We start from the raw sequence: 11,753 nt of genomic DNA, 5'->3' as shown, positions 1-11,753 counted from the left end.
TCTATACCATAACATCTAAAGACATTCCTCAATTGTAAGAAAATGTGTGTGTTATATGGTAAGTTTGGGGCCTTATCGTGCAGTATACCCACATTTATCTCCTTGGGTCCAGTCAGTTATTCACTTAAGGTTCAGTTCAACCCTTTGAGATCTATGGCACAGAGCAGCATGGCTTAGCCTAGGAACAATGTGTAAAGCATTTAACAGCACTAAACAACGAAAAAAGAAAGTCAAACAAGAAAGGGACACAACAACATTTTATTAAAAACAGAGCATATTTTTATGAATTTTTAGAGTCCTTGACGACTTAAGTCCACTACAGGGTTCCTGAGATATGAATTTATAAAGCATTTAAACACTTTACCATCAAGAGCAAGCAAGCATTGGAAAGTCAAAACATTGGAAACTTTCAGGAACTTTGTAAAAGTTTGAAACACTGAGTTCAGCTAACCCAACCAGAACTGGGCAGCCAGAACCGACAGAATAGAGGTCTAGGAGTCTTAAGGGCAAACTTTAGGCAGTTACCTGGCCACCAGAGCATTTTTAAGTCGAGTTCCAAACTTTACAGCACATCCACCATTGACTTCTATGGAGTTTTCCTGATGCTGAGCGATGCAGGCTTAAGGATGACCAATGGATGTTGCACATGCAGTGCCATCCACGGGAGTGAATTCTGGTCGAATCCTCGGCTCACAAATGAGTGGGAGTGACTCCAGTCACGGTACTCAGGGTCCAATGAAGTCCTCTATGCAGGGGTCACAGGGCTGCTGATGCAGACCATTGGTTCTTGCAACACAGCTGTTCCAGTGGAAACCTCTGGTGGGGGCTAGTGTCACTTGGGGTGGACAGATTCAAAAACAACAAATATCCACAGGTCCAGCAGACTCTAGTGCAACTTCAGGCTATTTCCAAATTGTCTGTCGAAGTGCCCGAAATGCAGAACCGGCAAAACAGCTGTAGTGTCTCTTACACCTGCTCAACAAACCTGTTTTTTCAAGAAATAAACTTCCAAAGCAGATTTTGTTTCTTGATGACACAATGGCCATCACCCACCCCTTATCCACACACACACACACTGAGGTTCTTGTTTTGATATATCTGCATGGGATTTCTGTGTATGTGAAGAGGAAACCCATGAAAGTCACTCCAACCTAAATAGGTCAGGATGACCATCACTATGACCTGATAACAAAGTGTTGGATGAGCCATCAAGTCTGAGGTTTCCATGGGTGAAACTAGCTGAGGATCAACCTTCAGATACCCTGACTTTCATCCAGCTCTAAAGTGGTCGAGGAAGAGTGAGTCTTGCAGGGTGGGGGTACTGTGGTGGTGCTCTCATTCCCCCACCGTCTAAATGACCTCCGATCTTTGTTATATCAACAGGTTTATCCATACCCGTATTTTGCAATTCTCAGCAGAAATGATGCAACAACCCTAAAAATAAGTCCTGCATGTTTTACTTGGTAGTGCTAAATTTTTGTAGGATCCTCAGAATAAATTCTGATTGTGTTTTGCCTTCTCATCCCCACAATCTCATGCCAATTTGATCCTTCACTCATCTTCAATTTAAAAGTAATTCCCGAAGAAATGGTGATTTTTTATTAATAATAAAGAATGGCCTTTTAACATACCGAAGTTTCTTTATCAGTTATCATCATCATTTTTAAGTAATCGCTTGCTCCCATCAGAGGAAGTATCACGCTAATTTTAAAAAAAATTGAAAGAAGGAACAATTGGCAAAGCATTATATTTCAGTTATGGACCCATCTACTGTATACTTTGGGGACTGTCTTGCCAGCCTGCAGGTTGAGGGCGTCCAAGACCTTTTCACCTTAGCAGAAGACCGTCTGCCATGCTTAATAATCCTCACGTACATGGAATATCTATGTGCCAGATGTAGGTAGGTCCTATTCGCAAAATCGGATGCAGAACGGTGTCTCAGACACCGTCTGCGAGTCGCTATGGGGTCGCAAAGACCCACCTCATTAATATTAATGAGGTGGGTCGCATTTTGCGACCCCATAGCGAGTCCCTGCACTCACAGGGATGGTGGCCTGCTGAAGACAGCAGACCTCCATGTATGTGACTGCTTTTTAAATAAAGCAGGTTTTTATTTTATATTTTGCAGCCCGTTTTCCTTAAAGGAAAACGAGTTGCAAAATAAAAAAAATAACGAAATCATTTGGTTTCGGTTTTGGACCACTGCCTACTCTGAAAAACCCTTTTTGGCAACATTCCCTTCCCTTTTGCGAATGGGTTACCACAAGTGTGACACTGGTGGTAACTGCGAATTGCTTTGTGACCGCATTCGCTGTCACAAAGCAATTTAGCATAGCGATACGATTCGCAAATAGGAAGGGGAGACCCCTTCCTATTTGCGAGTCGCATTCACAATTTGCGAGTCGGTACCAACTCGCAAATTGTGAATGAGCATCGCAATCGGCATTTTGCATGGCGCAAACTGCAATTTTCGCAGTTTGCAAAACGCTTGCTACATCTGGCCTTATGTTCCTTAAGTATCTGCTGGTGAGGAAGATGACTATATGCACACATGAATGCTGTACTGGGGCCATGAAACAAACACCATGGCCCCAACACCTAAGGACTCTTCTCGTTGTGGATGATGGCCAGCGTTTGTTTCCCTGCCTAGGTCCACCATGCTTTGCAAGGCAGATCTGGGCAAGGGAAATCTGTCGCCTTAGCCATAACCGAAGTAGGACTTGGGTTACATCACTGTGAATTGATGAACCTAAAGTGGATGATTTCCAACTGTTGTACCTGCTGGGGCACCAATGTAAGACATTCTGTGGTTCCTTTACCTACACATAAAGAGGGGAACTGTGGATTTGGACGGGCAAGACTACCACCAAGTTATGACTGTGCTCAAGTTCCAGCAATTTCTAAATGATGCACTTGGTCTGTCAACTGCACAATACTGCTAAGAACCTAGCCATGGCGTGAGTGCTAGGACATGGAGTTTAAAACCCATTGGGCTGCACGTTATGGAAGATATACCTTCAGCCGGGCCAGGAGGCAATCACCTGTGGACTGTACATTGGGGGTCTCCTATCACAATTTTAGTGGGGCGCAAGGTTTTCCATATTACAATACACTTGAATACTATGGAACTAGATGACAATTATTTACCTAGTTAGGCATAATCCAGAAAACAAACTGTGAATGAGGCCCTCAAAGAATGTGGTTAGACATCCTTGTTGTGGGCTAGGACAGCCACATTATATGCATTCAGAACATTGCTGGTAACAAGTGCAGGTCACCTCCTATGCCCACACTGTCAAAATAGGGAATATTGTGAAAGACAGTTCATAGGCGTATAACACTACTTGTACAGGCTTCTTTCAATCTTGCAATCATAACAGAATGACTTTAATCTGATGTGGAAGACAGAGAGGTAAACATCAATGTGGAACGTGTCCCCAGTCTAGCGCGGAATGGCACAGATCTCATAGGGAAGTGGCTTCAGTATCGGCCTGTAAACGCAGCCTAGGTTTGCATGCTTCACGCTCTCAGGCAGCTGGAAGGTGAAGGACCGGAGAAGGTTGGTGAAAAAGGTGAAGAGCTCCATTCTGGCCAGTTGTTCTCCGAAGCACACACGGTGTCCTGCGGAAAGAAGAAAGAAGCAAGCTGGAGTGTGAGATCTCACAGATGAGCCCCCCTTGCCTGGCACAAAGATGTGGAACTGGCAGAGATTTAAGTACTACTTCTTAGATCCTGTTCCACACATTGGTGTATCAGGCGCATTAGTTTCCACTAAAGAAGAAGCCATGAAGCGCTTTCTCCAAGTAATTTCCAGCTTCTAAATAAAACCTGAAATGTGGCCCAAGTAATTACCAGCTGCTAAAACTCCCTAGGTGCAGTGGTATGGAGAGACCTGGGTCCCTTGCTCACTCTCCCATTGGGGTCAACCTACAAGTCACTGATGAGGCCCACACGCACCAAAACCGGTGTGGGTTGCTTGGGTTCCTTTTGGCTCAGAGCAGGTGTTAGAAGGAGGCACACCATTGTTTATAATGGGCTTTGCAGGATTAGCGTCAACATTTTTTATGCTAATTCTGCAAAGCGCCAAGCGTGCGTAAAATGTTATGACGCTGGTTTCCTAACTACTGCTATAGTGTGCCGTATATTAAATACGGCGCACACATGGTGGTGTTAGGGGGCGCTAAGGGGCACTGGGTGCAGCGCCACTTTTCATAACTCTGCCCCAATGTTTTTTATTATAAATTTGTTCCAGAGTGCTCTTATTTTCCTACATGCTTACATGCCTAAACCTACAGTAAATGTAATGCTTGACCAAAAATAAGTAGGTTAGCACAACATTAATTGTCATAACATACCATGGCTGGAACATTTGTATGAAGACATATACACAAGCCATGTCACAGATTGTTTGGGGCTGGCAGAATTGCAGTCCTGGCCTCAGGGGCTTCCACACCTCTGGGACTTCTCTAATGATGCTCATGAACGTCACTGATAAAGGAAGCCAGCTTTGAAGTGCTGTGGACTACATGTCAACCAGCTTGTCATACATCCCTTTTCTAACTCACCACAAGATGGGTGAGTTTATGAGCCTCATTGGCCACACTCTATGACAATTGTGAAAAAGCAAGAGGCCGCTCCACAGCTAGCTAAAAGCTGAAGTCTGTGCAGTGCATAAGCATGGACACAACATTACATGATCACATGCTGCATGCACTGCACAGGCACTGACGTCTGCTGCTTCAACTCTTGAGGCTGGAATTGTGACTGTTAGGGGGCTGTGTGCCTGTTTGCAGTGTCCATGGAGTGCAGACAGCTGAGTGTAAGTAAAACAATGCTCCACAAATGTGTATGTATGCCTGCGGGTGAGAGAATGTGTGTGTGTGTGTGTGTGTGTGTGTGTGTGTGTGATAAAGTGCCTGCTTTTGAAAGAGACTGGGACCTGTTTTGTGTGTTTGTGTGTGTGTGCGAGTGTGTGTGTGAGTGAGAATGAAAGCGAGTCAGTGCAAGGAAGTGTGGTGATAAGATAATGAGATGTATAAGCGAGAATGAATGAGGTAGACTTGTGAGAGTGTGTTCCAGAGATAGGGTGAAAGTGTTGAGAGTGAGTGTAAGTGAAAATGAGTGACTGAATTGAGAGTGGGTGGCAGTGACTGAGTGAATGTGAGCAACTGTGAATATTAGACTTCAAAGTGCACTATTTTATCCAATGCCTTTCCAGGGAAACCCCTTCAATATCCTTTTAGAGGAAGTCAAGCTCACCCACTGGGACATGTTTTGTGTGTTTGTGTGTGTGTGCGTGTGTGTGTGTGAGTGAGAATGAAAGCGAGTCAGTGCAAGGAAGTGTGGTGATAAGATAATGAGATGTATAAGCGAGAATGAATGAGGTAGACTTGTGAGAGTGTGTTCCAGAGATAGGGTGAAAGTGTTGAGAGTGAGTGTAAGTGAAAATGAGTGACTGAATTGAGAGTGGGTGGCAGTGACTAAGTGAATGTGAGCAACTGTGAACATTAGACTTCAAAGTGCACTATTTTATCCAATGCCTTTCCAGGGAAACCCCTTCAATATCCTTTTAGAGGAAGTCAAGCTCACCCACTGGGACATGTTTTGTGTGTTTGTGTGTGTGTGTGCGTGTGTGTGTGTGTGAGTGAGAATGAAAGCGAGTGAGTGCAAGGAAGTGTTTTGATAAGATAATGAGATGTATAAGCGAGAATAAATGAGGTAGACGTGTGAGAGTGTGTTCCAGAGATAGGGTGAAAGTGTTGAGAGTGAGTGTAAGTGAAAATGAGTGAGTGAATTGAGAGTGGGTGGCAGTGACTGAGTGATTGTGAGCAACTGTGAACATTAGACTTCAAAGTGCACTATTTTATCCAATGCCTTTCCAGGGAAAACTCTTCAATATCCTTTTAGAGGGAGTCAAGCTCACCCACTGGGACATGTTTGTGTGTGTTTGTGTGTGTGTGCGTGTGTGTGTGTGAGTGAGAATGAGAGCGAGTGAGTGCAAGAAAGTGTGGTAATAAGATAATGAGATGTATAAATGAGGTAGACGTGTGAGAGTGTGTTCCAGAGATAGGGTGAAAGTGTTGAGAGTGAGTGTAAGTGAAAATGAGTGAGCGAATTGAGAGTGGGTGGCAGTGACTGAGTGAATGTGAGCAACTGTGAACATTAGACTTCAAAGTGCACTATTTTATCCAATGCCTTTCCAGGGAAACCCCTTCAATATCCTTTTAGAGGAAGTAAAGCTCACCCACTGGAAACTGACAAGTATTACGGTCCACGACTATAAAAAGTGACAGGCTACGAATGCAAATACTGTTGGAACTTCACAGGCGGTGGACAGTATGGACACTTTAATCTTCAAATCTCTGGTGTGATTGCATCGGGCTTTGGAAGTCAGGGTGGAATGGTGGTGGGTGGATACTTTAGTTTGCTGGGCTGGTACAAGGGTCAGTTACCATAGGCTAATCTGGTATCAATTAAAGGACATAACAGATTTGTCCCATTGCTCTTCATGAATTCAGACCCCAGAGTGTTTCCTCCTTGGATATTTCTTCTTTCAAGCTTCTACAAGTCAGAAAGGAAGGTTACAGCTACCTGCCAGGAATGGTAAGAAAGCTTCACTGCACACAAACTGTCCTTGGTCATTGAGGAAGTTGTCTGGGTTGAACTGTTGAGGGGTCTTCCAGTGTTCAGGGTCATGCAAAACAGAGGAGATATTTGGCAAGATGAATGTTCCCTGCAAAGAAGAGAAGGGAGGGGTAAGGTTAGTGTCTGGACCTGAGGTGTTTGATAACCGATGCAATATTTAAAGGTTTTAGTTTAAGAGAAATTGAACATCTATAGAATGTGATTTAAGAAATCCCAACAAGTGCCCAGCTTGAAATACACATAGTTGTGACTGGGTCACAACTCAAAAGGACAACTTTCAGCTTGTTTTGATCTTCTATTACAGCCATGCTAGGACTTGTTTCTTTTTCCCCATTGCACTTATTGAAAGGCAGGTCCAGCATGCTTGCGTTGTTGACTGAGACGACAGCCCTTGACAGCTGCACTCTGTCTTCCTCGCATTACACAGGAGGCTGTTTACATGAACTAATATTGCATGTACGAGAGAACTATGAACATGGCCATTTTATACCTTAGCGATGGGAATTCCAAGCAGAGTTGTCCCCTGTATGCACTGTCGCAGAGGTCCTACAGGTATGACGTTCCCATAGCGCTGGATCTCGTGGATCACGGCATTGGTGTACGGAAGCCTCTTCCGGTCCTCATACTCGATCAACTGCTTGGATCCAACAACAGCATCTAACTCATTCTGGACATTCTCTGTGGAGAGGCACCGACATGCATTCAATCATTATATTGTGGTCTATGCACTAAGGCTCATAAACCCATGTTGCTGTGATTTTGATTTCACGTGACTGCCTATGATGGTTTCTGAGCCATCAAATGACAAAGCCCAGAGGTACGCCTAGACAGTGGGGAAAGTAGGCCCTAAGTGGCCCCTCTGTACCTGATGTATGCACACACCAACATACAGTTATGATATTTGTGATACTCCAAAGGCAAGTACTGCTGAGAAAAGTAGTGCAAGCAGAAGAAGAAGAAACCATTCATATGGCTGTCGTCTTTTTTATTATTACTTCTTATTAGGTTTGTTTGCAAAACAGAAATCAATATGTAAATTGTTTGTTTGGTACAGTGTTTTCGCATAAAGAACAAAAATATATTAGGATTCCAGAGTAAAAGGCATTTTCGATTTAAATGAATTAACAAAACATGTAGTGTGGCATTTGTTAGGCATCTTTTCTTTTCACTTTCCTTAAAAATAATTGTTAGTAATCTCTGTATGATGTGCTCTACCTCAGCAGCACAAGATGCATCCTGCTACAGTTGTAGGTATGGTATTCCTTCTTGAACATTAGATTCCGATTCAATTGCCACATTTTGAAGATCCCTTCTCATAGCAATATTAAGTACCATTGCATGGCACGAATTTGCAAGATCTCCAGATGGTACTGGAGGGCTCCACCACTGTGCAGATGCTTGAAGCATCCTTTGAGTATTCTAAAGGCCCTCTCTGTTATAGAGCATGTTGTTTCGTGAGCACTGCTTTTACTTGGGTTTAAATATAATGCTAAGATCCAAGGGTATAATGCATGTCCACTGACTTCTAAAATGTAAAGCAAGCTTCATTGCTATTAGTTTGGATGGTAAACTGTCTGTAAGTGAATTTTATATTGACTTAACAAGTAGAGAACTGGCACCAAAATCACCCCGAGACAGCCTATTATATACATATCTCACTGTGGTGGAACATATAGGAATCATGTCTGCCTGGGTATCGGACTACAAGGTCTGTTATGATGCAGGAGGCATCACACACAACCTGTATATCGAGGGAGTGAGTATTTTTGCAGTTACGAAAAAATAAATTAATTTGCAGATGGTGGACAGATAGCGATGTGTGTACCATGAACACATCCTAAAACATTAGGGAAATGTGCCAAACACTTAAATTAAAACGTTTTGAATATTGTAAGTTCTGCTGGAATGCTAGAAAATAAATGTAATCATTAATTGTGTACAAGATAATAATTAAGAATTCTAGGAAAAAATGAGAAAAGAAACACTTTGGGACACACCCTAAGCTACTGCCATTACTCACTGGTAAATACCAGAAGTTAAAATGTGTAGGTGACACAGCACCTGCACATGGCATGGTATTGCTTCTGTAAATTGGAATCTGTAGCACTGGATGTAAATCAGATAATAAATCAAAAATAATCTGACGTGTAAGACTGTACTTTTCACACATTTTCTCCTGAGTTTACTTGAAAGGGGTTACCCTAACCCTAAAAACCCGTTCCTGTCTCCTTCTCTGCATGCCAGCCCAAAACCTCAAAAGTCAATCCAGAAAAAACACAGCCGCCAGTTTGAAAGGGCCTCACGCATTTTGCACCATTTTATGTAAGTTACACCTGATTAACACCTGTTTTGAATTGGCGGTAATGGCATTGCCTAAAAGTGCATTTTGCAACTTGTTGTAACTAGGAGATGCTTCATACATAAAAAATGCGTTTCACAATTTGGAAATACCTATTTGCAAATTCTTATTTAGAATCACAAAAATTGTGATTACCAAAAGTAAGAACTCTCAAATAATAACTACCAAATTGCCCGTCATACATAAGGAAGGGTTTTGGCATCCACGAACTGCCAGAAATAGCGTTTCGCACCGTTCGCGAATGCAAACCTCTTTCATATCTCTGGCACCTGCAGACAAAAGTCAGGGTAGTGGACAACGTGTCCTCCACCGCCCTGAGAGCTAGAGTACCAGCTGCAAAGCACTAGACCTGGCTCTAAGGTTTGTTTGCAAATGAAGGTCTAAATGTCCTAGAATGTAAAGAAAAAAACTAGACAGAATGTCCAGCACTTGCAAGCAACTGGGATCTTGGGACCTCTGCTGCTCAATTCATGCACGAGGTGGCATTCAAACCTTTCGTCAAACATTTTAAGCTCTGTGACCTGCACGAAACAATAAAAAGACAAGTGTAGTGTGTTTACTTTTTCTCCTTCCGCCTCTTTCACTTATTTTAGGTCTCAGCCTCAAACAGCCCCTTGTCCAAGTCTCAGCTGTCTGTCTGAGTTACCTGCTCATGATTCTAGGTCTTTCCTCTATATCCTTGTCTTTCTATTTTGGTCTCACAGGGTTCTGAATGGATGAGTTATATCCTTCCACTGCTAACTTCGAGGTACTACCCACACCCCCTTTTCTTTTTCTGGGCCCAATGGGGCAGCACATGTTTCCCCTCTCACCTGCTTGTTCTTCCCCTCCTTCCCTGCAAGCTCTTTCTTATGACCTCACCTGCCCCACCGATTGATGCTTACCGTCCCACTCCCCGGTTTAAATATTTGTATTTATTTATTTTACAAGTGCCCGCCAGCTGTAAAGTGCTACCAGGCCACTCGCTTGTTTTTTCTGCCCTGGCACACACTGTGTTTTTCACTTTTTTCACTTTAAATTTACTGTTTTAAAATGTCAGTCTGTCCTGCTAAAGCTGTAAATTACAAATAACTACTTGTTCACAGTGTGACATGAGGCATGCACACAAATGCATCACTATGAACATGAGCACCTTCATCATGAAGCACGTGCGCATGTGTGATGACACGTGTTCATGCGTCATGACGAATGCACACACATTCTACATAACACATGCGTATGTATTAGTGCCCACCTTGGAGTACACTTTCCTCAGCAGAAAACCTGATGCATCGGCCTGACATCTGCGTGCATTCATTAAGATGCATGTATTTGTAAACAAACACCAATGAAAATAGCATTGCACAGCCAACAGATTGGCCTTTTAGAGCCAAGACCTATTGGTTTTGCTAATGCTTGTTAAAATTGGGATAGATCCTTCTCTGTGATACACAATCTGTTGCATATATTCAGGACTCGATCTTGCCAGGAAAACTGTAAAACAGCATCAGTAACAGCAGATTCTGCCCAAGGTGTGAAATGTTACTGGTGTCACATAGAACATCACGTGTGACAGAGCCTAATTTTTGGAGGAATTAATGTTTCAGATTGCCCTTCAATTTACAGCAAAAGTAAAAAAAATTGATGATTTGGCATTTTGAGGACAAATTGTAAAGTCAGAAGAAATTGTCAGGTGGAATGTATTTTTTCTTGTTTTTGAAGAACACTGTAGTATCTCATCTTGGAAGCCCAAGAAAGTGTCTTACCTTGGATGTGCGGATGAGCCACCATGTAGAGTAAGGCCCAAAGTAGAGTAGTGGTGGTGGCCTCTGTTCCTGCCATAAACAGGTCGGCCACAACCTGAATAAGGTTCTCCTCATTGTACGTGGATTTGGGATCATCTTCCATCTTCAGAAGTAAAAATAAAGTACAGAAAATAGTTAGGAAAGGATGATGGTACATAGTTCAGCCCTAGTGGGCAAAACTAAGGTTAACATATTATCCAAAAATGCACATTGCCCATGTCAAGGCTGCATACTACTTTGATCATCCGTAATAATACAGTTCAAGTAAATGCAAAAATTTCAAGATTGTTTAGCAAGTATTCATATATTAAATAGTATGTAAAACCCTAATGGGAAAAATTCAGACTTATCGTCTCTTTTGATATCTTCTCATCAATTTCATGTGCAGTCCCTTTGGCAAATCAGAAAATACCATTCTAAAAAATTTATTCTAAAATAAAGTAAATACAGTAAAATGTAAAAACTCCAAACAACATCACATTCATAAAAAAAGATAATTGTAAATGTACACAAAATATCACTGGAAAAATATACCTGTATAGCCTTTTACAACAATCTAAGGACATAGCACCTAGCCTCATACATTTAGAGATGCACATACAGTTCCTCGTCGAGGTTTAAACATTTGGGTTCTCTACTGTCTAGTGCTAGTACATATTTAGACTCTAGTCTACGCAGCTCTTTTTCCCTGTCTCTTCGCCTCCACTTTTTAGAAACACAATCACACCATACCTCAATACACTGTTGTCTCCACCATGCATGGTACGAAAGTGTCTAGCTACTGAAGAATTCTAACCATAGTTCATTATAAGTCTCAAATGTTGTACAGCATGCTTGTGAACTGGTACAGTAGTACTCCTCACATACATCTTGGGAAAAGGGCACTTCAATATATCCATGACAATCAGTTTTACAGGCAAAATGTTCTCCAATTTGGTGTTTGCCTCTCCCAGAAATACTACTAT

The 11,753-nt window shown here is 42.3% G+C and overlaps 1 protein-coding gene across 2 annotated transcripts in view; it reads right to left on the bottom strand.

Annotated features, from left to right (window-relative positions):
* Positions 1-239: 239 nt before the first annotated feature.
* Positions 240-11,753, bottom strand: part of LOC138265331 (cytochrome P450 2J5-like) — a 102,724-nt gene continuing 91,210 nt past the window's right edge. For both annotated transcript variants that reach the window (XM_069212952.1, XM_069212953.1), the window contains 4 exons: positions 10,750-10,891; positions 7,136-7,323; positions 6,592-6,733; positions 240-3,621 (listed from right to left, as the gene is read on the bottom strand). In XM_069212952.1, coding sequence (XP_069069053.1) covers positions 3,443-3,621; positions 6,592-6,733; positions 7,136-7,323; positions 10,750-10,891 — 651 coding nt within the window. In that variant the 3' untranslated portion in view covers positions 240-3,442. The remainder of the gene's footprint in view (positions 3,622-6,591; positions 6,734-7,135; positions 7,324-10,749; positions 10,892-11,753) is intronic.

Source organism: Pleurodeles waltl, chromosome 11 (assembly GCF_031143425.1).
Source record: "Pleurodeles waltl isolate 20211129_DDA chromosome 11, aPleWal1.hap1.20221129, whole genome shotgun sequence".
Classification (NCBI taxonomy): domain Eukaryota; kingdom Metazoa; phylum Chordata; class Amphibia; order Caudata; family Salamandridae; genus Pleurodeles; species Pleurodeles waltl.
This window is presented reverse-complemented; position numbering and strand designations above follow the sequence as displayed.